This window comes from Simochromis diagramma, unplaced genomic scaffold (assembly GCF_900408965.1).
Source record: "Simochromis diagramma unplaced genomic scaffold, fSimDia1.1 OVJJ01000685.1, whole genome shotgun sequence".
Taxonomy (NCBI): domain Eukaryota; kingdom Metazoa; phylum Chordata; class Actinopteri; order Cichliformes; family Cichlidae; genus Simochromis; species Simochromis diagramma.
In genome coordinates, this window is record NW_024387477.1 from 9,078,104 (window position 1) to 9,104,120 (window position 26,017).

General features: G+C 41.8%; 1 protein-coding gene and 1 long non-coding RNA gene across 4 annotated transcripts; both read right to left on the reverse strand.

Moving 5' to 3' along the window:
• Nucleotides 1-39: 39 nt before the first annotated feature.
• Nucleotides 40-25,565, reverse strand: kdm3b (lysine (K)-specific demethylase 3B). Of its 3 annotated transcripts, none has more exons than XM_040015184.1 (25): nucleotides 25,020-25,565; nucleotides 17,028-17,186; nucleotides 13,832-13,945; nucleotides 13,414-13,519; nucleotides 12,501-12,625; nucleotides 12,343-12,402; nucleotides 11,526-12,221; nucleotides 10,210-11,407; nucleotides 9,911-10,127; nucleotides 9,583-9,797; nucleotides 9,337-9,489; nucleotides 9,114-9,221; nucleotides 8,875-9,002; nucleotides 8,481-8,778; nucleotides 8,115-8,368; nucleotides 7,477-7,749; nucleotides 7,143-7,314; nucleotides 6,916-7,006; nucleotides 6,588-6,718; nucleotides 6,384-6,503; nucleotides 5,551-5,574; nucleotides 2,943-3,082; nucleotides 2,531-2,707; nucleotides 2,274-2,408; nucleotides 40-999 (listed from the first exon to the last, which is right to left on the reverse strand). In XM_040015184.1, exons 1-25 carry the CDS (start codon nucleotides 25,224-25,226, stop codon nucleotides 892-894), a joined length of 5,409 nt encoding a protein of 1,802 aa, XP_039871118.1. In that variant the 5' UTR covers nucleotides 25,227-25,565; the 3' UTR covers nucleotides 40-891. The 3 variants fall into 3 exon arrangements, with proteins under 3 accessions (XP_039871118.1, XP_039871117.1, XP_039871120.1); XM_040015183.1 differs by having other exon boundaries at nucleotides 8,481-8,781; nucleotides 25,020-25,564; XM_040015186.1 differs by lacking the exon at nucleotides 5,551-5,574 and having other exon boundaries at nucleotides 8,481-8,781.
• LOC120723623 lies at nucleotides 19,460-24,200 on the reverse strand. Its single transcript, XR_005693795.1, has 2 exons — nucleotides 22,807-24,200; nucleotides 19,460-22,635 (listed from the first exon to the last, which is right to left on the reverse strand). It is a non-coding gene; the product is annotated as an uncharacterized LOC120723623 (long non-coding RNA).
• Nucleotides 25,566-26,017: the final 452 nt, after the last annotated feature.

The window sequence follows — 26,017 nt, forward strand, 5'->3', positions numbered from 1 at the left end:
GAGGTGATGGGTTAAAAAATAAAATAAAAAATCAGAAGCAGCAGTTTTTGTAAATTTTATTGTGAAAAATCAAACAGACTGCTAGATCAATATATATATTGATACAATGTTAATGGCCAGTAGTTCTGTTCGGCTGCAATTGTGATTCTTGAACCATGTTGGAAGTCTGCAGTTCATTCAGCCCACATGACAAAGACAAGTGAAAAAAAAACGGCCCTCCTTTGAAGCCCCACCCAACCAATTATTACCTTGTGGTGTATAAAAAAAAAAAAAAAAAGACTTCTTACTCTAAAAGTGAAATAAGAAAACTAAAAATACAAAACTTTGGTCTGCTTCCCTTGACTGGCTGTTTTCACAAATTCATTTCAGCCACAGAGGGCAGAAACAATCAGCTGTTTAAAAACTTAAACAGAAAAAAAAAATCTACAAAAAACAGGTTAACCTTGCTCCTATTGAAGAAAGATAATATCAATGTCATCAAAATAGGAAAGTTAGCCCAGTACTCACATTTTTGTCAGTTGCTTATATTGTAGCTGAACCTCTGCTTCAAAGGCACGTCAGCTTTTACCTCCCTTACTCTCACGTCTTACATGTACAATGAAAACAGAACAAACACACTGACCTTAAATACAGAGTTAACCAAAATCAGAAAAAACAAAAAGGAAAACAACTAGACAAGTTTGAGCGTACTGTGTAACAGCGATAAAGGACTTCCTTCATCGAAGCGCTGATTCGTCCCTCCCCATCTAATCAAATGTACAGTCTTCCCAAACTAAAACCTTCACTGCCCCCAAAACAACCTACACTATCTCTGTACTCTGCGCTGTGCAGCTGGTACTTGTTTATGTAGGTATGAAATGTATGCGCTGTGTGCATGTAGTGGAGTGGTCTTCAGAGGCCAGCGGTTTGAGGAGACGAGTAAGGGCGCGTTAGTTTGGATTCGTGGGCCTTCAGCGTCCCAATGGCGTCCTTCACTGCGTGATAGATGATGTTCTTCACCTGAGGGTAAAAAATACAACAAAACAGTGGTGAGACAACACCAGACACAAAACGCCTCACACCGATAAGAAATGATAACTTTTCAATGCTGCTGTGAGGAAAAAAAAAAGTTCTTTTATTATCTTACTTTGAACAGTATCATCGTGCTTTTCCTTTTATTTAACAAAAACATAGCATTGTTATATGTAAACACACGCTGTGCTGTGTTTGACTATAAAACAGAGACAGAACAATCAGCTTTTCCCAGTGAGAACTCTATAAACATGCTGCTGCGTTATAGTGAAGAATGGCCTCTAATATAAACATCCACCTTTGTAACAGTGTATACACTCACTGATCACTTTGTTACACCTGTTCAGCTGCTGGTTAATGCAAATATCCAATCAGCCAATTACATGGCAGTAATTCAGTGGAGCTACGTGTGTAGACATGGTCAAACTGAGTATCTGAATGGGCAAGAAAGGTGATTTAGGTGACTTTAAACATTTATCTGCTGGGATTTTCCCACACAACAATCTCCTGGGCTTACAGGGAACGGGTCTGAAAAAAGTCGGAATTTCAAAGAGCATGAAAACATGGATCCATCCAACTTTAAGCCACTCAGTACTAGCTGAGCAACACTGAAGCAATCTCACAAAGCACTAATCCTCTCAAACAGGTTTTTCAAACATAACCAAGAGTTCACTGCACTCAAACAACCTCCACAGTTAACAGATCCCAATCCAATAGAGCACCTGATGTGGTAGAACAGAAGATTCCCATCATGGATGTAGAAACTGTGTGATGCTGTCATGTCAATGTGAATGAAAATCTGAGGAATGTTTCCAGCACCTTGTTGAATCTATGCCATGAAAAATTAAAACTAATCTAAAGACAACACCATTACCAGCCAGGTGTAACTAATGAAGTGTCCGCTGAGTGTGTATATATACACAAGGGTTAACAAAACAGACACAAGAGTTTATGAAAGGTGAACAATATAAATTGTGCCCGTTTCTTTAAACCCTTCAATTTTTAACACTTTATAATGCTTCTCAGGTTTCAGCCCCAGTTTATAGATAACATACTGGTAACCAATCTTAATTTTATAGTTTTTAAATAACTGTCAGCAACTAATAAACTCTTTGTTCCAATAAAAAGATCATAAAACTGTAAACACAGAGTTAAGTAAACTATAGCCTACAGCTTCAAGCGACACAAGCAAACATCATCCTCTAGTATAAACCATCCAAATAAGACGTAAAACTACACACTGAGAGGAAAAACACACCCACCTGGAGTTTATCTTCATGGTTTGTGTGAGTAGTGGACAGGTGTCTGAACTCCTGGGTCAGCCTGAAACAGTGCCTCACATGCTCGGGAGACACAAAGTCCTCCGCCACCTTGATACAGCTGTACAGGTTGTGCACCTGAGTGTGCAGAAAGGACAAATGTGTTCATGGAGGTGTGAGAAAAATCACAAAAAACAAGCAGGTCTGTTGAATCACAGGGTATGTGTACAGCTCCACTTTTCATATAAAAACAGTCTGACCTGGTGGGGAGCTCCAGCAGGGATAAATACAGCATCTCCTAAGAACTGTACAATGGCCCAACCCTGGACACCATATTCTTCGTAGAGCCTGCGGCGGAGCACCTGGTCCAGGTACCAGCTCTGGTCATGAATCGGGTCGTGATCTGGCGGGTTCTCTTGACCTTGTTCTTCTCCCACCTGCGAAAGGTCAGGACAAGCCATTGCTTAGAAAGAATGAGCTTTTAAGTAAAAGTTCCCCGGCTGGCTAATTTTTGTTTGTGAACTTTAATCATCTTCTGCAGAAATCAAGCTATCGTTCTACCCCAGTTTTATTTATCCAATGACAATCCTGTCCTCACAGTTTATGGTTACAAAATGTTACGGCTACAGTTAGCGACAAGCCAGCCTGAAACAGATCTGCCGGCTTGCTGACCTTGCGAAGCAGCTCCCTGATTTTCTCTGCGTCCTTGGCAGCATAGATGTGCCAGAGAGCTCCAGGCTTCTCCTTTCCCTCGTGCACCCTCCTCTTCGTCATTTCATCCACATCACCCTCCTCAATGGTGGTCAAGACCTCTGGAGACCAAACATAAACAAACAACAGTTGTAATCAGCACTGTCTCTAGAACAGCTGTAAGAGAAGTTAGTTTATTTGACTTTTAGTGGCCTTTTTAAATTAGCTTTTGCACTGTGATTGTTAAATTTTTCCACAGCACTTTAAACACTACTGTGTTTTACTCTATTCCATTTCCATGAATGACTAAGCTAAGTGCTGGGACAGTGATTGGAAGTGCTAAATCTACATATTTTTTCTTTAAATAGAACAATTTCATTCATATACATCCATCACAGACTTTTTCTTGGCAGAAACGGTGCAGGGATGTAGTTCTCAACTGGTGACAAATGACCTAAGAGGACATCAATGCTGTAAGAGTTTTATTCTGAAGTGCACTAAAAGCTCAGAATCTGCATCTTCCATGACACAAGCATGCCAAGCAGCAGGCCTGTGTGCTCATGGGTTTTCAATGAACTGTGACCACCGTATTTCCTCAAATACTGACCATGACTTTTATGTACCTCAACTGCTGAAGCAGGTCTGTATCAAGAGGCAGGTTTACTTTCTAATGTCTTGTTTGTTTTTTTAAAAATATATTTTTGGTCTTGTCTCATTAGGAATACTTTTTTAAAGTTAGTGCATTATTGTACTTCAAATTAAAAGCTCTTTAGTGTTGCAGTGCACAAAAACACTTTGATTTTAAAGGCATACAATAATACAAGAGAACCCAGACAGGCTAATTTCTTCATGCTGATCACGTCCCCCAGGCATTATTGGAGGCGCTCCTTTTAGCTGAATAAAGGTTTTCACTTGAGAAAATACGGTAATTAATATAAATGCGGCTTAAGCATTCATATTATTGAGATCCAAATCTTTATTATTATTATTATTATTATTATTATTATTATTATTATATTTAATAAACTATGTTTCTAGTGCATGAAAGCATTGTACATTTCCTAACTACTAACTACTTTTTTTGGAAATATGTCGCTACTGAAAATGTAGATGCTGTGGTCAGACCAGTTGAGAACTACTGGGGCAAAGGACAGGACAAGCTGCAGACTACACAATCACATTTATGACACATAAACATTCACAGCCTACTGCTGACTTACACAGCATCTAAAACTACTGCCTTAATAAGAGTCCACTGGACTCTCCCCATAATACTGACAGACCTTTGATTCATTAACACGAATCGAAACAAACGCGTGTAATAAAATCCGTCGCGTCAGTGGACTTTCATCTTTCCCTCACCAAAAACCTGGCTGTGGTCAAAGTTTCTCATTGAAATCTAAACGTGTTTGCATTCAGCTGTAATAAACGTGCCCGTGTACGACTGCAGTTTTTTTTCTCTAGTCCATCATAAATAACTTCTTTACAGCTATAAGTTCAGCTCCTAGGCTACAACAGTCCTTTTATGTTTATGTTGTTGGGGTCTTTATGTATAAAAGGAAGGATACTAAGGATTTGTCTTAAACCGACTTACTAATAATGATGTGCTCATTAGAGTAATATTCTTTGGACTGTAATCACAGTGCAATAAAATAAATCCTAATAAAAGTTTTAGGTGCTTTAATGCTTCAAAATGAAAAGAAACATCCGGCTGATTCTTCCTAAACTTTTCCACTGAACATTGAAAAAGCTGGGAAACTAAAGCACAATAACCCATCCAGTTTTATCCTGCACACAGTGGCTTTCCTGACTGCACCCTTTCCACTTCCTGGTGGTGACCCAGGAAGTGGAAAGGGTGAAAAATATATACAACTTAAAAAGAAAGTAGTAATTTCAGCATAATTAACTTTTGAAAGATAAATCACCAGCTGGATGTGGAGGTTCTATTCCTAATGTTCTTTTTTGCTAACTTTGCTCAATAAAGCATAACAAATCTCTTCCCTCTACTACTCACTTATGTCTTTGTATAAGTTTAAAACCTCATTAACTAATTAAGAATATTAGATAAGCACACTACAGGAAAATGTAGTTTCCTACATTTCCTACTTATCCCTAATTGCGTGTGTGCAGGAGCATCAGAGTCACTCAGATGAGTGAAAAGAAGCCTGCAGAGGGGAACAGGTAATGCCAAATCTAGATGCCCTTCATTCAAACTTTTCTCCCACGGGGTAAGGACCAGAGCACAGTGCACCCAAAACTACCAAATCTCCAACCAAATGTGTCACATTTATCTAACCCAACACTGAAAATACACAGAAGGAAAATAAAACAAAAAACACGGATCTCCAGAGAGCAGCAATGCAGAAAATTTAAATGCCATATGTGGTTACTTAGTTTAATAAAGCGTGTATTTACACAGAAATCTGGAAAAAAGCGTACAAAAATGCAGCAGCAGAAACTAGCAGACGGTTCCCAGTGCTCTGGCCCCTACGGCACAGATAACAGAAGGATGGAGTGGAGGAGTGAAGAAGGGGAGTTAGTCAAGAAGAAGGGCATGCTACTCAATTTATACAACTGAAAGTCTACAGACCTTTGCGTCCAGAGATTTCTGCCTCTGTGAATGAGAAATTTTGCCACAATGTAAATGAGCAAGACCCACTGAAGGGTCTTATCATAGTCCAAGCCAAGACAACTAAAACAGTGTAGCTATAATGTTTAGGATGAGGTTGTGGAAAAACTGACAAGGTTGTTCAAGAGCGATAAAGTGAGGAATGAGTGATGAAGTGTTTCAAGAAGAAAGTTCGTTAACTTGTACTCCACTTAATGCTTCACAGGATAATATGGCTTTAGTGTGCAAGGTGTGTAATATTGTTACAGAAATACTCTCACATTACAAAAATTTGTGTTTTTGGAAGTCAGGATGGATTTCAAAAACATTCATATATTACAGTAACACATTTTTACTATCAGGAACAGATATACGTGTAAATCTCACTGTCACAAGTCTGGAAAATAAAACAAAACCCTGACATTTAAAGCTTATTCCCACTTATTACTAAAGCTGATTAAGTTTCTCTTTGCTTATATGGTTTTGCACGTTTACTTTTAAGCCATAAATCTGACAGAGACTCCAGATATCTGACCTGTAGTGCTAAATCTGGATGTTCGGGGTTATTTACATGATGGAGTCATACCAGCTAATGTACACTGTCCCTTCTTAAATCAAAAGAGCAGCAGAGGCAACAGCGTCGGAGCACTAATGTGACTCTCTTCCATTTACGGAGAGACCACAGAGGTAAAATTTTTAGCTCCTATTTGGTTCATTTTATTGGAAATCGGTTAAATTAAACAATCCTGATCTTCAATGAGTTTGTTGAAGACAGAAAGCAAAAAAGGAGACAAAGTGTGTTTAAGTCTACCAACCTTCCTCCTGGTTGTCTTCTCCGTGAGGGATGCCAACATAGACCATGACGTTGACCGCATCAGACACATCCAGGTGGAGGTTAGTGGTTCCCACCTTCCGGTCTTCAGTCGATATTAAGCCTGCAGGTTAAAATAGAGGGAAAAGAATAAATTATATCGCACATAAGGAGAGAAAGACGAAATAATTCCATCAGACGTTCTTACCATAAGCGTTGTACATCTTCGGTCCAAGGTCAGGACGCACAAAAAAGTTAGGGAGGCGCGAAGCGAGATTTAGACGACCGTCTCTTTTTGTGTACTCGGGCAAAGGGAGGTTGTCCATTAAATCGTCAAACCTGGGAAAGGTACAAGAGACATTCCCATCAATAACAGACCTTACATAAATACAAACAGGCAGAATTTACAGCTGCAAAGCATGAAAATACAAAGAAGAGATAAAATCAGTTAGCTCCTCTATGTCCTCTATGTGTATGAGCAAACAACCGCAGAACATCACTGCGACGCTTTCTCTGTAAATGTTTGTGTTCCTCACCGTGTGGGCATCATGTCCCTGAAGTCTTCACCTGGAGGCCAGTCCTTTAATTTTAACACCATGGGCAGGCCATCGGCATCTTGCAGTCGCTCTGCATTCATAAAAAAACACATTTAGTGACATCTGTCCAGCATCAGAGAAAAACATGCTAGATACAATAATTGGTGATCTCATGGATCCAAGTAACAAATAAAATAATTGAGGAAAAAGAGAGTTTGGATACTCACTGGAAATAACCTCAAAGCCATCCCAGAACTCTCGCACCTTTACATCAGAGATAATAGCACAATTTCTACAATTGACCAGGTCTACGTCCTGGTCTCCAAACTCCTCGCTGAAAGCATCAGGCCGCCACAACTCAGTCTTCAGACGTTTATGTATCCCTGACACCAACACAGGCTGGCCACAAAGCAGAGGTAATCAGACAGTAATGGGTGAGTTACATCAATCAATGCAATAAAATTTCAACCCATAGCTCAGTAACATCCATCTCTGCATAATTTTAACACAAAAATCAAAGAATTGGATGAAAGATGAAGTTATGCTAATCATAATTCTTACCTGTCCCTGCTTCCAGCACTCTCTGAAGATCTTCCAGTTGTTGCTGTTGCTGGGATCCTGTAGGCAAAGGAGTCGGCCATCACAGAGCCAGGAGTGTGAGGTATGTGGCTCCAAAACGCTAAGGCCCATTACGCCGTCTTTGCGAGACCCTAACGCTCCGAGTTCTCCGCCTTCAGAGGCCCCGGTGCGACGGCCCTCGGCCTTCTTGGTCTCCACAACTGAGGCGATGATGTGATCCAGGAAGTTTGGAAGGCTGCTCTTCAGCTTGTCACTCTGTCAGGTCACATAAAGATTTTGGGTTACCCAGCTATGTAGTTTTATTCATAGCTAGCCGATACTATTGTTGAAGGAGTACAGTTTCAGTAGTTTATACACTAAAATTTACAAAGAATCAGTAGATGGTGGTAATTTTTTAATGATTTACTCCACAACTTGTGCACTTCAGAAATCTGTTGCTTGCTAAAATACAACAAATTGTATTCCTGTTTTCAGCATCTAAATTTCCATATTTAAAATGGACTTGAAGTATAATTTCAAGTTCAGAAACTTAGCTGAAGTTTTTGTGTTGATACATACGTTTGAAAAAAAATTGATCAACACTATATCATCATATGGAAAAATGAAAACATTTTACTTACGCCTGCTGAGGTAAAAACAGAGGGGAATGGTACCCCACTCTCTCCAGGGCCTTGGGGCAGTTTTCCTGGTCCGGAGTTGAGCAGGTCCCGGAGACTGGATCCCTCAGGTTTAGACTGGGCCATGGTGGAGCCCAGTAAAAGGCTGTTAAATAGCTTAGGGCTAGAAGCAGAAGGCTTTGACAGAGCACTGAGGGAGTCCAGGCCGAAGGGAGGTCGACTGTCTCGACTCATTATGGAGCGAAGCGAACCGGAGTCTGGAGAAAGATGGGAGGAAGGAGCGACGTTATTCAGATCCTAGGTTGATGTAATCTTTTTCATGCACTAAGATTTTACACACTCAACACTTGTAACCCACTTCTTACTTACCCTTTGTGTCATCCTTGGCTTTCTGTGTGGCCAAGTCTGCCAGCCAGTGCAGAGCAGAGCTGTTGCCTTCTCCTGATGAGCGCGACTCCTTGACAGAGGACTGTGTGAGGTTACAGGGGGAGGACGTACCACTGGTGGAGGTACTGGTACTGCCCACACTTTCTCCACCCCCACTGTCTGACGATACTGGTGTCTGTGTGGTTTCTGTTTTGATTGCTGATGTTTCTCCCTCTGATTTTGGAGTGATGCCAGTACCAGAGGTTGCACCTGCGAGGACACCCCCACTGCCCGGTGTGGACTGCTGAGACACACATAACAAGATAGAGTCGTCAGTTTAGGAGCTTTCAAAGTGTAGACATGAGAAAAGAAAGCTCGTAAAGTTGTAAAACTGTACCTGTGAAATCCCATTTGGGGCAGTAGGGCGCACTAGAGGCTTAGTGTGTCGATTGGCACAGGGACAGTTGGCTTTAATACCCCACTTGCCTCTTGCTGAGTGCACCATGTCTCCTATATTGTAAAGAGCTGGAAGAGAAGGACAGTACGATCATCACACCTTTTACTGTAGCAATATTTGATCACGGGTAACATTTAATGTTCCTGCGATGGGGGAGTTGATCATAATGTACATGTTACCTGTTCCAGGTATAATTTGTGTAGGCATGAGGTTTTGTGGCTCGTGAGGTTGGCCTTTGGCACACTTCAACCAAGAGAAAACTTCATCCTCCGGAGTTTCGTCTACATCTGAAGGAAAGAATAAAGTCAACCATGTATTTCCAACACAATAAGCTAAATAAGGAATAAAATAAGACACACTAAACAGCCCTAAAGTTACTCTAATATCACTGCAGTGACTCACCCTCCCTTGGCCTGTTCCTGCGAAGCCGGTAGCAGTCCAGACACACTCCAAACCCACATTTACGACAGACCCAGTGGATGTTGAACAGGGTGGTCTCACACACATCGCACATTTCTCTGACGCCTCGCACGGCACGTTTCCAGGCCACTTTCTCTGCAGGACAATCAAAAAATAAGCGATTTAGACTCGTGGCAAACAAAACTCTAATGAGAAAACATGAGCTTGGAGAGATGTCTTTATACTTACGGTGAGGCTCCACCATCATCATGGCCTCCTTCTCAGACATCACCAACTGACAAAACTGATCTCCCACATTGGCCAGGATGTACTTGGATGTGTCGAGGTCGAGGCCCTCATGGACAGCGGGCACAGGTAGCCACAGTCCCATGGCCATAGAATCACTCTGCTGGGGACTTAAGAAACCTTCCACACGCAGCACACCTTTACGAGTGAAAGCCAGCCTAGTCACGAGCAAAAAGAGTAAAACATTAAGGTCAAAACACACTTTTTTTTTCAAAAATAAAGAAATACATAAATAAAATTATAAAGAAAGACAAAGCTGCGTGATCCATACCTTCTGAAGTGGAAAAAACGACAGGCTACATTCGGATCATCATCGTCGTCGCTCTCTTCGCCCGTATTCCGATATTTCCGATAACGCTCCAGGCGGCATTCGCGGCACTTGTGCAAGTGAGGGGCCACATTGATGCAGGAGCCATCTTGAAGAAAGGACTCACCAGACTGCTTTAGACGACGCACCTTGCTCTGATCTTTAAGTACAGACTGACCCACTGGAAAAGAGAGTTTAGTGTTACCTCTCTTGGTAAGCTTGTTTATCACCATTTTAAAAAGTGGGAAGTGGACAAGTCTTACCTTTGAAAGGCTTGTTACGTGGACGGCTCTTAGCGGCCCCCTGGACCTTATTTTTCTGCATGATGGCTCCATCCTTGGCAGAAACAGAAGGTCCTCCTGGGATTTGACCTTTCTCCAGGCCCTCTTCATTATCACTCAGATCTGAGAGGTCACTGTTGCTGCTGGACTCGGAGTCATGTTTAGATGACTGGCCTCTGTCTTCCAAGCTAAACTTCTGAGACTGGCTCTGGTCGAAGGGCACGGGCACCTCCTCCATTCCGCCAGGGCCAGCGTTTCCAAACATCGGGCAGTCTGAGGTGGATGATGGAATCTCGCTAACATCTTGCTCCTCCTTTGTCTCAGTCCCTTCACTTTGTAACGTCTGAGATGAGGCTGGTGTCGGAGAGGGGGAAGTGCTGGTTGAAGCAGCTGCTGACGATGCTGGGAAAGGAGAAGACAGAATCCCCTTAGGTGGCTCTGCCATAGTGAACAGGTTCGGCTTGCTGTCCAGCGCAGGACCCATGGACTGTGGCTCGGACCCAGTTAGGCCAACGAAAGCTGTGAGGGAGGATTTTTCCCCGTATGCCAAAAATGGATTAGCAGACTCCTTGGAGTTCTGTAGAAAAAGGTTCTGGTGACTCTCTGCAGAATTAAAACCAGACTGCAGCCCTAAGCCAACTACTGAACTTCCATTATTACTGTTCTTTTTAGAAGCACTTTGGGCTCCAGAGGACACTGCTGGACCACCCACATTTAAGCCAGAGCTCCGTCCTCCTGGAGAGCCCCCCATGCCCTGGAAGGGTGATGATGATTTGTTGAACACACCATTTCCCGTTTGCTGGACCTCAGGCACTTTAGGCTGCTCAGGCTTTTTCAGCCCTTCAGTGGGGGCTGCTGGCTTGAAAAGGCTTGGAGGCTCTTTACTCAGGCTCTCAGACACTGCAGTAAAGTAATTGGTGTCCTTGGATTGGGTCTGATCAGCAGTTAGATTTAGGCTGGTGACAGACTTCTGCGACATGCACTGGAAAAACAGGTTCTGGTCTGGCTTAGGCTGAGCCTCAGTCTTTGCTCCACCAAAACTGAAGCCAAAAGGCTTGGGAGCATCCTGAGAGGCTGTGGTAGTGGTAGGAGCTCCGTTGGTCTGTGAGGTAACATCTCCAAATACAGGAGCAGTAGGTCCAGCTTGGGACAAACGAAAGCCTGATGCAGTTTTAGATCCCTGAGGAACAGAAACACAACACGGTTAAGTCAAATAATAGAGATAACAGATTGCAAAGAGCAATTTGTTGGAAATGTGTATACAGTATTAATGGTACTTGTTACATCATTGGTTTTACCTCCGTCTGGCTTCCCCAGTTAGAAGTTTTAGAGCTAAAACCCACAGAAGCTGAAAGCGAAACACTGGGAACGCTGTCTTGTGACCAAGAAATGGTGACAGGTCCTGGGGAAACAAGAGCAGCTGTTTTGGAATAAGCTGCCTGGTTGCCCTCCTCTCGTTCGAGCTGGGGGGATGAGGAGGCCTTGGGGGCTGGTGCTCCAGGAACCAAGACTGGCATCTGGCCTAGTGAGGGAAAAGACGCAGTGGAAAAGGGGGAAGGGGCTGGTTTGAGGGGAGGAGGAGTGGGTGTAATGGTGGTGGTCGAGTCTGCTGCTCCCTGCGTGGCGACTGCGCGACCGTTTTCTTTGATGTGGCCGGGATAGCGAGGAGAACTAGCGTTTGACTGGTCCATCTGGAGCGAGGAATTAATTGTTGGGGGCGAACCTCGGCCCTGAGGAAAGGTTCCATCTGAAGAGCTTCCATTTTTGGTTGTGCTGCTGACTCTTTCACCAGAGTCTCCAGTCCAAATCCCCATCGCGTCCACTGCAGTTTTGCTGGTGTCGCCGCAGTTTTGTGCGTCCGCTCCGGTATCTGCTGCTCCTTTAAACCGTTTCAAGTTCAAGTCATCCTCACCTTCTGAGGCAGTCCTGCGTCTGCGTCCGCTGTCCCCTTTCATTGTTTCGCTGTCCTTCCTTCGCCGCCCATTCTTGCCAAGCTAAAGGCAGAAAATATCCAGAAATAATTAAAAATCTAAATCTCAAATGACTTATTAACTAAACATACAGCACACAGCATGAGGAGAGTTTGACGGATATCGACTACTGAAACAACCCTACCTCCTCCTCTGTCAGCATGACGTGTATCACACGAGGATCAACCATCTGATTTTCTTCTCCCTGCAGCGCAAGAAAAAAGAAGAAAAAGTGTAGTCATTAAGTAACATTTATTTACACCATGAACAGTAGAATTTATTTAGGCAAAACATAAACATTACCTTATCCAAGGTAATCTCCATAATGTGAGAGATAGGGTCGTGCTGTGAGACCAGTCCAGTGGCCCAGCACTCTTCAAACTCCGGCTGGTACACACGAACTTTGCGTCCTTGAATAGTGTATGAACCTGAGGACAGGTACAATGGGAAAACAGGACTTGAGAGAATTAAATCTACATCCCTCACATGTCATTTAAATCTGCCAGACAGACATGTTGCTTTTAAATAAAACACAGATGGTTTTTATTCTGAACTCAAATTCCTTCATTCCTCTAACAATACGGGTGACAGTGTCCAACCTGAGGGCCAGATCCGCTCTGTGAAAGAGACCAGCCCAATAGAGGACTTTGTAAAATGTGAAAAATACAGAGGAGGGCGGCATAATATTTAGGCCTTCCACTATAATTTGCACTAAACAAATTGCAGCAAAGGTATCGCTTCATAGGAATAGTTGTCTGCACTGTTATAGCCCATTTCCACTAGTACCTACTGAGGTCAGATTGGCTTGACTCAACTTTAAGGATTTTCCAGTAGGTGGTGGTACCTGGTACTTTTTTAGTACCTACTCAGCCGAGGTTCAAACTGATCTGAGGTCATCTGAAAACAGACTGCATGCCACCGATTAGCTAGTCAGTGGGAAGCTAATTAACCCAAGCAGCTGTGTGCCAATGTGCTTGTCTGAGTTGCTGTTGTACCAAACGTGTAAATCACTAAACTACAAAGCCACCCAAACGCCACGTTTAAGAACATCAAATAAATCATAACCAGCAATTAATAGGCTTAACTTAAGTAAGTGCCACTGATTAGGACTCCTTTCAATTTTAATTATGTGACAAACACCCTTAATTGTTTTGGTATGTACCACGTCCCAGATGTGAAATCGAGATAAAGGAAACTGGTGAAGGTTGAAACTTACCCTTCCTGAATATCTCCTGCAGTTCAAAGTCAGTACGCCAGCTGGAGATGGCAGCCTGCAGAGATGGCTGCTCCAACAGCAGAGGGTGTCTAACATCTTTATCAACCTGCAAAAGGACAGAAACCAAACTGATCTGAAGCAGCGCTCGCAGTAGAGCTGAAATGTAGAACAAAACATGTATGCAGCTTCACCCTAGATTATTAAGTAAGAAGCACTTAATGAAAACAGAAAATAATTCAATTGTTTTACATTTAAACATGTCAGTGACATTAACATGTATCCTGAGTGATAAATAGTCAATCTGTTTAATGATTGCATGAAATAGAAAACACCAGACGCTAAATCACAAAATGTTGTTGGTACTGTTTGATATACAAGTTCGCAAACTTCTTTAACAAACGCTAGAATTTTTGTATACCTCAAACCTTTGGACAGTTTTGTTGTCGGGCAGGAACTCAAAATTCTTGTTTCCAAAATACTCTACAGGAACCAAGGATCCTAAACCAACTCTGTCCACCAGAGAGCGGAAAGTCTGTGGAAAAGGCGAGAGCATGTAATGAGATAAATACAGGGCGAGAACTTACATTAGGTTTATTCAGTTCAACAACCAAAAGGAGTAACAAAAGTATGCATTTATGCATTTTTTTTGTATGTTATACAATTTTGTAGATCAGTCTAATAGTCCACCACCAGTTACTTGCCACTATATTTGGTATAATCAGCAACTCGGTGCATTTAGGTGTGCAGACATGGTTAATACAACCTCCTTAAGTTCAAACTGAGCATCAGAATGGAGGAAAAATGGTCATTCAACTGACTGAATAAGGCATGGTTATTGGTTGTTGGTGTCAGACAGGCTGGACTGGGTATTTCAGACACTGCTGATCTACTGGGATTTACCCACAGGACCATCTCTAGCACTTCCGGAGAACGGTCTGAAAAAGAAAGTTGCCAGTGAGCAGTAGTTCTTTGGGTAAAAACGCCATGCTGTTGTAGACTCCTTGATAGGACGGCAACAGTAACTTGAACACCCACTTGATGAACCAAGATATGCAGAAGAGCATCTCTGAATGCAGAACACATTGAACCTTGACGCAGATGGGCAACATCAGAAGGCTCTTGGGTCTTATTTCTGTCAGCTAAGAACAGGAAACAGAGTCTACGATTCACATAGGCTCACCAAAATTGAACAACAAAGGATTGGAAATATGTTGCCTGGTCTGATGAGTCTCAATTTCTGCTGGAAAATCAATCGGCAGGGTCAGAACTTGGTATAAACAGCATGAAGACATTGATCATTCCTGCCTTGCAGGCTATTGGGTTGGGTTTAATGGTGTGGGGATATTTTCTAGGCATACTCTAATCATCTTATAGCAACAGAGTATCGTTTAAATGCCACAGCCTGCCTGAGTACTGTTGCTGACCAGCTGTATCCTTTTATGCCCACGGTGTGACCATCTTCTGATGGCTGCTTCAAGCAGGATAACACACCATGTCAAAAAATCTCAAGTCACGTCTAACTGGTTTCCTGAACATGACAATGAGTTCACTGTATTGAAAAGGCCTCGACAGACACCAAATCTCAATCCGATAGAGCACCTTTGGGATGTGGTGAAACAGGAGATTTACATCACGGATGTATTAGATGTATGCATTAGTTCTGCAGCTATCAATTGTTTTAGTTATCGAGTGCTCGATCAATTATCTGCTTAACTGAATATTACTTTGTCATATCAATGAGCAACGATAAATATTCAAAAGAGAGGAAACTGATCTTTCAAACTGCCCTACTAATTGCAATTTCTAAAATGGAAACCAATGTTTTAATAGTTTAACTGAATACAACGTCTGCCAAAACAATTCAAACCTCTCGTTGTATTTAGATATCATATTAAAATCATATTTTAAAGAAAACTATTTCTTAAATCCAAAGTAACAGTAATTTAAAAAAAAAAGAAAAAAAAAGGTATATACACAATCTAAGCTGAGGCACAGAATAAAACAGCCTTTACTCTTTCTTTCAATGTGTTCTTCCATTAATAGGAGGCAAAAAGAGTTCTGACTGTACTGTATCACCTGGACGTAGTAGATCTGGTGGGTGTTCAGGCGTATGTGTTTTCTGTGTGTGTGCTCGTGTGTCTGTAAATGATGACTGCAATGAAGAAAAGCAAGCATGTCCACATTTTTAAAACTGAAGCTGGGCTTTTAAATGCAATATTTTCTACTGCAGAAAACAGACGTTCTAACGGTGTAGATGTAATAATTAATGGTAATAGTTGATGTCAATAATTCAGTGTCCATGTCAGCAGCCTAGAGTTTTACAGGCCCATGTATATTTTTACTGGCCTGCAGTAAAAACATTTTAAATATTTTAAATCACAAATGTGGGTGACACATTTGCATTTACATGGTGACAACTGAGCGCTACCAAGTTGTTGGATTAACCCAAAGCATTGAACCAAAAAAAAATGCATCAACCATTTTTTAAGATTATTGAAGGTATTCAATGATTTAATGCAGCTCTAATGTGTAACCAACAAATCTGTAGCAACTACCAATAGGAACCAGAATATTTCAGGAATGACACCATTACTTTGTTGAATCTATGCCATGAAATATTAGGGACAGTTCTGGAGGCACTAGAGAAGGTGTAACTAATGAAGTGGCGAGTAAGTAAAGTAAACTGGCCAATTCAAAACCAAAACGTCTATGAAAGGGTAAAACAGACTGCACATTGACCTGGCCTCGGTTGACTTCTGTTTACTATCTGGAAGATAAGTAACATAAGCAGTTAATGGTGTGCTGACTTTCCTGTCTGCCCTCAAGGTGATCATTAAGCCAGTTGTATACGTATGTACTAAGAGTCCATGCGTGAACACATGCAAGCATTTTGCTTGTTTTTTTGTTTTTTTTAAATGTGCATGTAGACAATGTTTTGCAATTGCACTCAAACCGTACAGATCATTTTTTGTTAATTCTTTGTCATACATTGGTCCCAAAATGTTGATGTAGAGTCATTTTCATATAAATAAGAAAACAGCACTCTCACACTGATTACACAAAGAAATATAGAAACAAATAATACAATTATAATGTGCTTTATGCATTTACATTAAACATGGATGCTTTGATCTTATGCAAGTAAAACATCAAGCACTGAATCAAACTCCATAGTAATTGACTCATTTTGTTGTTGAAATTAAGCTATCATTGCCAATATCCAGCTGCAAGTGTTAGCTGTTCAAAACACGTACGAGGTGATGGTAACCTTCAGATTGGACATTATTATACTTATATGCAAATGTGCACTGCAGAGCGTACAACAATGACTAAAATAACTCCCAGTGTGGATGCGGAAGGTGAGCAACATGTAAATGGCGCTTTAATTTTTTTTTGTCTCCTCTCGATGAGTCGGGAGACACCAGTGTGGGATCAGGTGCACGCTTTATTTTCAAATGAATTTCAATGACCAAAAGAGTTATCCAACTTCCATTCACTTTACATTCCAAGCATAAATCTAATCTAAGTCCAGCTCACTCTATTCCTCATTCACAGATGGAGCCCAGACTATTTGGGTGGTTAATGGTTTTGCTTGTTTCCAGCTGAGCACTCACCAGAGCAGGCCAGGCTGGTGCCGAGGCTCCGCTTGTGTCGGTAACGTCGCTACGACGGGCCCAAACAATGGAGTCTTCTACCAGCACAGCTTTCACCCCCTCGTCATACACCTGCACCCAAGAACAGCGCTGCGAAGCATTCTCAAACTCCACAAATACCTGCAAAATCAACCAGAACATACACACAAGGACTGTGAAGTGATGAAGCAAGTGAAATTACTGCAGACTCTAACACTTTCAGGAAATCACAAGTCTAAACAAACAAAGCAAATCTGATTCCTTAAAAAGGTATTAAAATATCAAATTTGATACAAAGTTAATTAATATATTACCATCACAGGATGTTAAACTGTATTTTGGTTTTGTGAATTAAGTGTATTAAGTATCACTGCATGCTCCAACAGGTTTATATAACCTATATGTATAATATGTGTAAAATATGTATAATCCACATTTAATTGAACTTAAACTTCAAGGAGGCTGAGTACTGCTAGAGGAAAACTTGAGATATCTTTTGTTATGTTTTCAGGTTAGCCCTCAAAACCCCGGGCTGCTGTTTGGATTCTCTAAGTGAAAAAAACATCTGCACATTTACTCAGTAACTGCTCCTTTATGCATCATCTGTGGAAAAGTCCCCTTAACCATGCTGCCCAGCCCAGTGAGAAATCTGAAAAAAGATGTGTGATTTGGAGAGTAAATAACAGCCATACAAGTATGAGTCAGTCAACACTCGCTATAGAAGTGAAGAACACCAAATGGTAAGTCCACTTTAGTTCTTGCAGTTCTGGGTGCTACTCTACTATGAACGTGCCCTGCTTGAAAAATAGTACTGGCTGTGGATACCAAGAACAAGATTAATAAAACTGTCATATCTGTCCAAATGGTATTAATTTCATTTGTCTTTTTCCCCAGTAACCATAACTGTATTTGCTAGTTCTGAAAAACAAAAACAGAACCAGACACGGGATATTACCATCACAATCAGCCTTAATAGTAGTCATTATGGCTGCCACGATTAGTCGACTAGTCAGGATTACGTCAACTATCAAAATTGTCGACGACTAATTTAATAGTCGACGTGTCGTTTGAAGCTTTTTAAGATCCCAAAAGACGCAGAAATAAGTAGTAGGATTTAAGAGTGTAATAATGGACTGAAATAGAAGATGGCAGCACTGCACGTACAAGGACTCCAGCTGCCGTTAAACCCCGAAGAAGAAGAAGCAGTGTCCGGTATCGTGGCTGTGTTCAAATTCAGGAACCGCAAACTCCTGAGCTTGCATTTGTAGGCCAATTACGTTACAGCAACACGACGAAGGCTGTTCAAATTCGAAGACTCCTCCAAATCCGCCCTTCATTTCCCCAGATTTGAAGGATGGGTCGGATGTATCTTTCGTGGCCCAACCTATCCCAGAATTCATAGCGCGGCCCTGCTCAGTTTCCTACAATGGCGGCAGCTACTTAGTTTTAATATTTCTGTTATTATTCTTTCTGGGTCAAAAAGTAAACTTTTAACATATTTTCAGGTGAGAATGTAGCTGTGTAAACTTCAAATATCTGCTCGGTTTATCAAGACATCACATATTTTCAAAAGCGCTCTGACGTTTTTGGAGATGTCTGTTACCCACCAGCTCGATAGCTATCCGGGGTTCAAGGCTCACTAGAGACGGTGAGAACACCGGACTCCCGGCAAATCGTTTTCGAACCCACCTCCGTCTTTCGCTACTCAGGTTGAACATGATATATAAGTCACTTAGATAACTTAAAATGTTATTGTTTGGCTTTTTTCAGTGTTTTATTTGTTCCTGAGTAAATCGGTTAGGCTGAGATTAAAGTTATAGTTTTTACACAGCTGAATAAACGTCAAGCAGACAACTGATTATCAGAAGTGTGAGATGCTCGAGAATATACTCCGGTGTCCTGTTATATTTAAGATAGCAATGAGCAGATGGCTGAGTTTATTAAACTCCACCGAAACAATATATTTAATTAAAATTTAATAAACTATCATCTTGTCTTCATTTTTAGTTAGCACATATCTTAAACACTTCAAGCTGTAAGCTAATGATAGTTATATAAGAGCAGATATTCTGGTGCAATAAGCTGTACGTTTTACGTCCAACTGATGCATGATCTGATTAGTCGACTAATCGCAAAAATAATCGGTGACTAGTCGCCTATCAAAATAATAGTTTGTGGCAGCCCTAGTAGTCATGCTATTTTTCTTTGGAGAAAAAGAATTGTAGATGCTCACAAAACACGAGCTGGATATACAAAGTTATTAAAGCTGCTCCAAGAGTCAAGAACTGGAGTGAGAAGTGTCATCAAGAAATTCAAAGATTGCCACACAGTACAGAACAAGGACAACCTGGTGAAACATTATGCACACTGGAAGCGTGACCTTTGGCCACATGAGATGAAACTAGAGTTTTTTGATCACAGACACTCAGCTTATGTTTGGAGAAAGAACATCAAGCTCCCAGTGAAACATGGTGGTGGGAGTATTATGCTGAGATAACGCTTCAGTGCTTCTGGAACTAGGAATCTCGTCCCACAGAATAGTGAAGAAAGAAGGATACATAAAGATTTTGAATGAAAACCTTTTTTACAAATGTAAAAAGAACATTTTCATAGAGACATGATTATTCCGTCATCTGTTACTTTATGCAAATATGCACAATGGTTGATCGTTGCCAAAGTTCACATTCAAATGATCGGCTACACAAAGTGACAAAGTAAACATAAGAACACCCGAGCTCCCACTTCTCACAAAGGACTATAGCTGTTTAATGGAGATTGCAGTCTTCCAGACTCCCACCGTCTCTTCTTCTGCTCACATTTGTTTACACTTGGGGTGGGAATATTACATCATGTTATTGATTAACACTATCTATGAAACTGATCGGCAACGACCCAGTTTTAATAGGAAAGGTTTCCCCTAACCTTTTAAGCAGTGCATTTGCATAATGACTGAAACTAGCACCAGTGATAAACAGTGGGCTGTGAGGTCAGTTTCTTGATCATTAATTTGCAAGAGAGAATGAGAGAGCCCGAATGGCAGCACCAGGTACTTGTAAGCTGCCCCCTCGAATACAAACCTCAAAAACTGCCTGTTGTTCATTTGTATAGCATCATGAAAATAAGCATCTGTTAGACTGCTGGCTGCAAACCAATCTCGCGGGCCAACTTCATTCAAAAGCTGTTTGAGTGTCAGCATCTTGAACTTGCACGTTCGTAGCTATTTGTTTAACACTCACAGGTCGAGTAGGGGACAAAGCTCTCCCCCTTTTTTTCTGACAACAAAATAACAACTGTACCAACCTTTTTCTTACTCCGAAGGGGAGAATATTGGTATTGTTTTGTTCTGTAATTGCGCACTTGTTTCCTCCCTTAGTATCACTGCTGCTTCCTTGCAAACACAGGTTTTTACAATTCTGCGGAAACAAGGCGGCTTGGCCCAGAACTGCAAACGGTAACAAAGAGGCCCTAAGCATCCTTAATTGATTGTAACACTGGAACATGCAAGTTCATACAGTTTGTTGCATGCACCTTTATTGGGGCACACCAATGAAATACAGTGGGGACGCTTGATGTGACATCGGCACCTGATGTTTTAACACACCCAAACTGGGAGTTACAACCTGAGACATTTTGTGTGCAGGGGCTTTGTGCTTGGGAGACGGTGCTGGGAAAGTACAACGCTTTCTAAGACTGATGCTAGGACTGCGCCTCTTATTGTATCCTTGCCACTGGAGCCCCTCTCCGCTCAATCCCACACCTAGGAGGACTAAGGCTTTTTCATCCTTGGCGTTGGGTCTCACCGGGAGCTTGAATGTGGACCTTTGCTCCAAGCCGACTGGCGTGGAACTCGAGCTGGAGGCTGCGCTCTCACTGAAGGTTCACCCACAGCAGCAGTGGGTGCTGCTCTTGCCCGGCGGCAGAGGAGCAGTAGGACTGTGAGATCTAGTTAGTTTGGGCTTGGTATGACGTCTGGCGATGATGTCACGCAGTGCCTCTGTTTGCTTCTTCCACAGATCAAAGCCTTAATGGCTTTGATTGATTGCCCAAATAACTCGGCAGCAAATACTCAGCCCTGTCATCATGCACATATCATCACAAGTCAAGACGTAAACAGAGGTTTCCTCTTCTAACATACGCGGAGGGATGAAATCCCGTACTTTATGTGTTGTACCGAGTGAATCAACTGAAAGGGAACTATAATTTTATAGGTGAAATGTAGCCGTACTTATTTGGATGCCTGGACATATACTCTGAAGGCAGCAAACTTGCAGAGACAATACCAAGCAAACTGCTTAACCTCCAGGTAGTGATGTTTTGCCACTGTGCAAGACAATTCATTCTCAAACAACAGGGAAAAACGTTCCAAAACCTTGGTACATCCCACGCAAAAGGCAACAGATTTGCTAACTTTGTCCATGTGGCATCAAGCTTTACAGTAATTGTTCAGATTTTAAGGTTTTGCTGCACTCGTCTCATGTATCTGCAGCCTTCCAAATACAGTACTCTATGAAATCCACAGATCTCGGTGTCAAAAGCTTTCACTGGTCCAAATAAATCACAGGTAATAACTGCTTGTCTGCAGCACATATGGAGAGCATTTGTGCCGAGTAAGTGATCCATGATTTCCATGGTTCTTCAGTTTTACTTTTCCAAAGGTAACAAGGAATAAAAATCACCAACATGTCAAGGATTAATGACTTTAAAAAAGTTAAAATAAAAATCAACCAAAACCAGTCTCTTCTCAACTTCATCAGATATCTTCACAATCCGGTGTTTCTCTGTATAGACAGGTGCATATGCATTAATGACTAAATACCTATACTCCACCTCCACAGTGTTAGACTGCAGCTCCAAACTACTGTGGCCCTGGAGCTTGTAGTGCATCCACCACAGCTGAAGGTCTAGCATCACCACCTGCCGTCCAAGACAGTGATGTTGGAGTACATGTGACAAAAGAAGCATCCTCTCTGGAGAATTATCTGAATGATAGAGGGCCCCTGCAACAGCAACCTGGAAAGCGATCCGGTGCGTAGGGAAAACAGAAGACAGGACAGCCAGGACTAGCAGGTTCGCAGCCACTGGAGTTTCATGGTAACTGCGAGGAGTCTGTCCACTTGTAAACTGACTGCAAAGAGACTCAGTCTCTCAGACAGACTTTGAAAAACTCCCAGATACAACAAAAAGGCCATCTGTTTCCATTTATACAATAAGCGCCATATGTTAAAATCATGAACTGCCAAAGGTCTAAAATGCAGGAATGCAGAAACTTTACTAAAATTAGTTTATTGCTTGATTTTAGTCACTTTTGCCACTATTCTGACAATCTGTTTTTGTCACAACACCAGCTGCAACAACGTGGTTAGTACTGTTTTAGCTTTTTAAGTTTGCACATATAAGTACCATGCTCCTAGGGGATCTAATGTCATTTAATGAAGCAGGAACGACCACAAAGTCAGCTTTGAGTACCCTACCACTGCCTCTTGTTGCAAAACCTTCTTAATCTAAATTTGGTGTTGCTTTTTATGAATCCAGAGCATACGTTCTTCTTTCTTTGTTGTTAGGATCTGGTCCTGACAGTCTGCACTGACATCTATGAGATAAGATAATCAGAAAGTACGTGTGATAAAACATATCAGATGGTTAGATGATAAGAAGCAAAAATTCATAAATTTCTGTATGGCATCTACAACTATCAGTCATCTTAGTGGCTGGATCATTATTGTAATTTCATTTGCCTGCCTATTTAATAAATCTTGTGTACCTTCAAGTCCAGATCAAGCTGGGACGACAGGAAGAGTATCTATGATCAACAAGGAGAAGCCATACTAAGGTTTCTGCAGGTTCACCTAGGGAAGGATCATTAACGATTGCCTCCGGCTGTCTTTGTCTCCACGTTACCAGGGTGCCTGGTCCAGTCTGCCATCAGCAGCACACACTAAAGGTGTTGGATGGCTCTTGGCTTAACCCCCTGTCTGCAACTGACGAAGGCTTGACTCTCTGTTACTTTACTAGTGACTTCCTTGCAGGTTTTCCAGCTGCGTGGTGCAACTAGGGCCTCTCGTCAGCTGTCTACACCCAGAGAACACCTGCAGTGGAGGCAATGGTTTTTGAGTTGTTAGTTGAAATATGACCCCAACTAGCCCATATGACCCTATATTGAAGTCACTGGACCCTTACCTGTATTCGCAAATGGGCTCAATCGGACTTAGCTCAGACCTTGTAACAGGAAGAGAACGTTTATGTCCGATCACACTTCTGATCGAACATGTTCTCATATCCACATCTTGTGGGAAACATGTAGAAAGGTTCAGGGCTACAGGGCATATATGGTCTAGTGTGGATCTAACTGATAAAATGTGTCCCTTCACAACACGTTTTAATTTATTTATTTGGGTTTCAGTTCAAATACACTCAAAGTTTAGATAAATTCAATGTTTAAAAGACACTGTGCTCTTTGGAAAGTTAACTTAATATTGACCAAAAATCATTGTAGTGGGATTTTTTTCTGATCATGGATGAGCGCTGCCCTACAAAGAAGAAAAAACATTACAACTACCAATCTATCCTCCATCTTCTTCACTAGACCACTGACTCACACCTGCCAGCTACACCTCTTTAAAAAGGTTAGCACATAAACAAGCTTTTCACGTTTTTGGACTGATCAGTTAGCCCACCTATTTTTTCAAAGCTCAGATTTCCTGACATGTCCTTACATGTTCACTGGATGGTGGGGCTCTGAGAAGTAAACACCGGTGGCATAAACCCTCCAAGCTGGACAGACCCTTGACACATACAGCAAGGTTTAAAAGCATAAAAGGGTGTGCAGTACCACATGTCCAAGTCCTTTTGTTTATCACTGATGGAGCAGGTTATCAGAGTAGGAGACGAACATGGATAGAAGATGTTTTTCATTATGTTTTTATAATTATGCATCGACATGCACGATAAGGGCAGAGCACAGGAACAAGTTCTCACACAAGAAGTAAATTCCTCAGTTTAAGATTTATTTCCCAAGAAAAAAAAACAACAACATACAATTAGGAAATGCACACCTAAGGTCAATAAGTAGTATTGCTACTCTTTAGATAAAAGCAAACAAAAAAAAGAGGACTAAGGGCTACATTTTTTGTTGTAGCTTGCTTTTTCTAATAAAGAAAAAGAGAAAACATCGGAAGCGATTGCATTTTTTTCTTAAAACTACATTTTTACATTACTTGATAAACAACATTAAAGTAGACAGATTAGTCATAAATGCAATCCTCATGCTAATTGTTTAATTAAAAAACGATGTGTTATCTATTAATGTCAATTCAAATGCATGCTACTATAATAACCCGCATTTGGACTACAAAGTGCAGCTGTCATGTAGGTCAACCACCGCCACCCAGTTTTCAAAAACTCTCCCAATTGTTGGGCTCGGCAACACTACACTTTCATTCATTCATTCTAATTACCACCCCGAGCAACAGTGTGAATACTTAATAATCTGGACGCAGAGTACGCTCGCAGGGATTCCTGGTTCGCCCCTTTATGAACTTGTAAGGCCTTTAACTAGACAAGCCTCAGCCAACGGTGGAAGCTCATCAACCTTTACGGTTACTCTGTGACTGCCGGCGATTTGTTTCAGTGAAATGAACCCTTAGTTAGCTCTAACGTATCGATGCTTTCCAAATTCGTGCTAAATAGTTAATGAATAACACTGGAGCTGGGTGTCAGAGAGCTGAAAAGCGAACAAAGCAAAGGCCAAAAAAAATCCCCGGCCTCGAGTTTAGCTGCGCCCCAGTGGCTGCGACTTGGAGCTAACCAGTATGTCCAAAAGCTAACATAAAATACTAGCAAATGTAGCATCAATGCTAGGTAAAAATGTGTTCGCTAATGTAGAGCACATAATAAACAGCTGGTACACTGTGCATGTATGTTAACTGTTGTGTATTTAGCTATGCAGGACGGCATCAGCTGAATGTAAACACTGACCGTTAGCCCCGCTGCAGTGGTTGTTGTTGTCGCCTCCCCGACGCTAACCTCCGGGGCGGCCAGGCCGATGACACTCACTGCCCGCACAGTTCCCCGAAGCCAGTCCCGGGCCCAGGCAGCCTGCTCCGACTCGGATCCATTCGCGGACCTGCCGTCGTCGAGGAGCAAAAGCAAACGCTTCCCTATCAATTCAAGAGAGTCCTCCATGGTTTGCTCACAGGCTAGCTGCCTCTAGTAAGCCACCATAAACAGTGTTAACTTCTCCGCTTGGGATGGGAACTCAAGAAAGCTAAGGTTAGGGTACGATCGGAAAACAGCTTTAAGCTCGGTGCACAATACGGCTCGATTCGACGATTGCGCTGCACCCCGGGGACACGCGGCTGAGGACCGGGTCACGCCAGGAATTCACCCAGTCGAAACGTTTTTGTCCTCGGTGTTAACGCGACTATCCAGCTCTGTCCGCCATTTAGCCCTGCAACAATCAAACGCACTCCTCGTATTCAGGCAGCACTGCGGAGACACGGAGAAAGTGTGCGCAAACGGCGACCTCTAGCGACAGGACCGCAGAGCACCTCAACGATAGCTGCTTTATTTTTCAGGATTTTCCGCAGTGTTAACCAGAGATAGCTGGACCAGCCCAACTACACTGCAAATGGTTAAAATACTTTTATCAAAACGATTATTTACATTATTTATATTTAATTTGATTCAACAACCTATTGATTTATTTTACAGGGATATTCACTTGTTACAAAGATCACAAAAAATAACATATGTAAATTTGTTGTTAAAATTTAAGTCTTCAATTGTACAAAAATACTGCCAGTAAACAGGAAAATAAGCTTGGAGTAAGCGCACAATGTGTCATCTAATGAATACATGTATTTCTGTGATTGAAATTATTTTTCATGAGGATCACTGTGGTTATTGTTGTTGATTGTGACCACTAGGAGGTGCTACATCGCCACAAAACCATCATTAAAGGGCAATGACGAGAC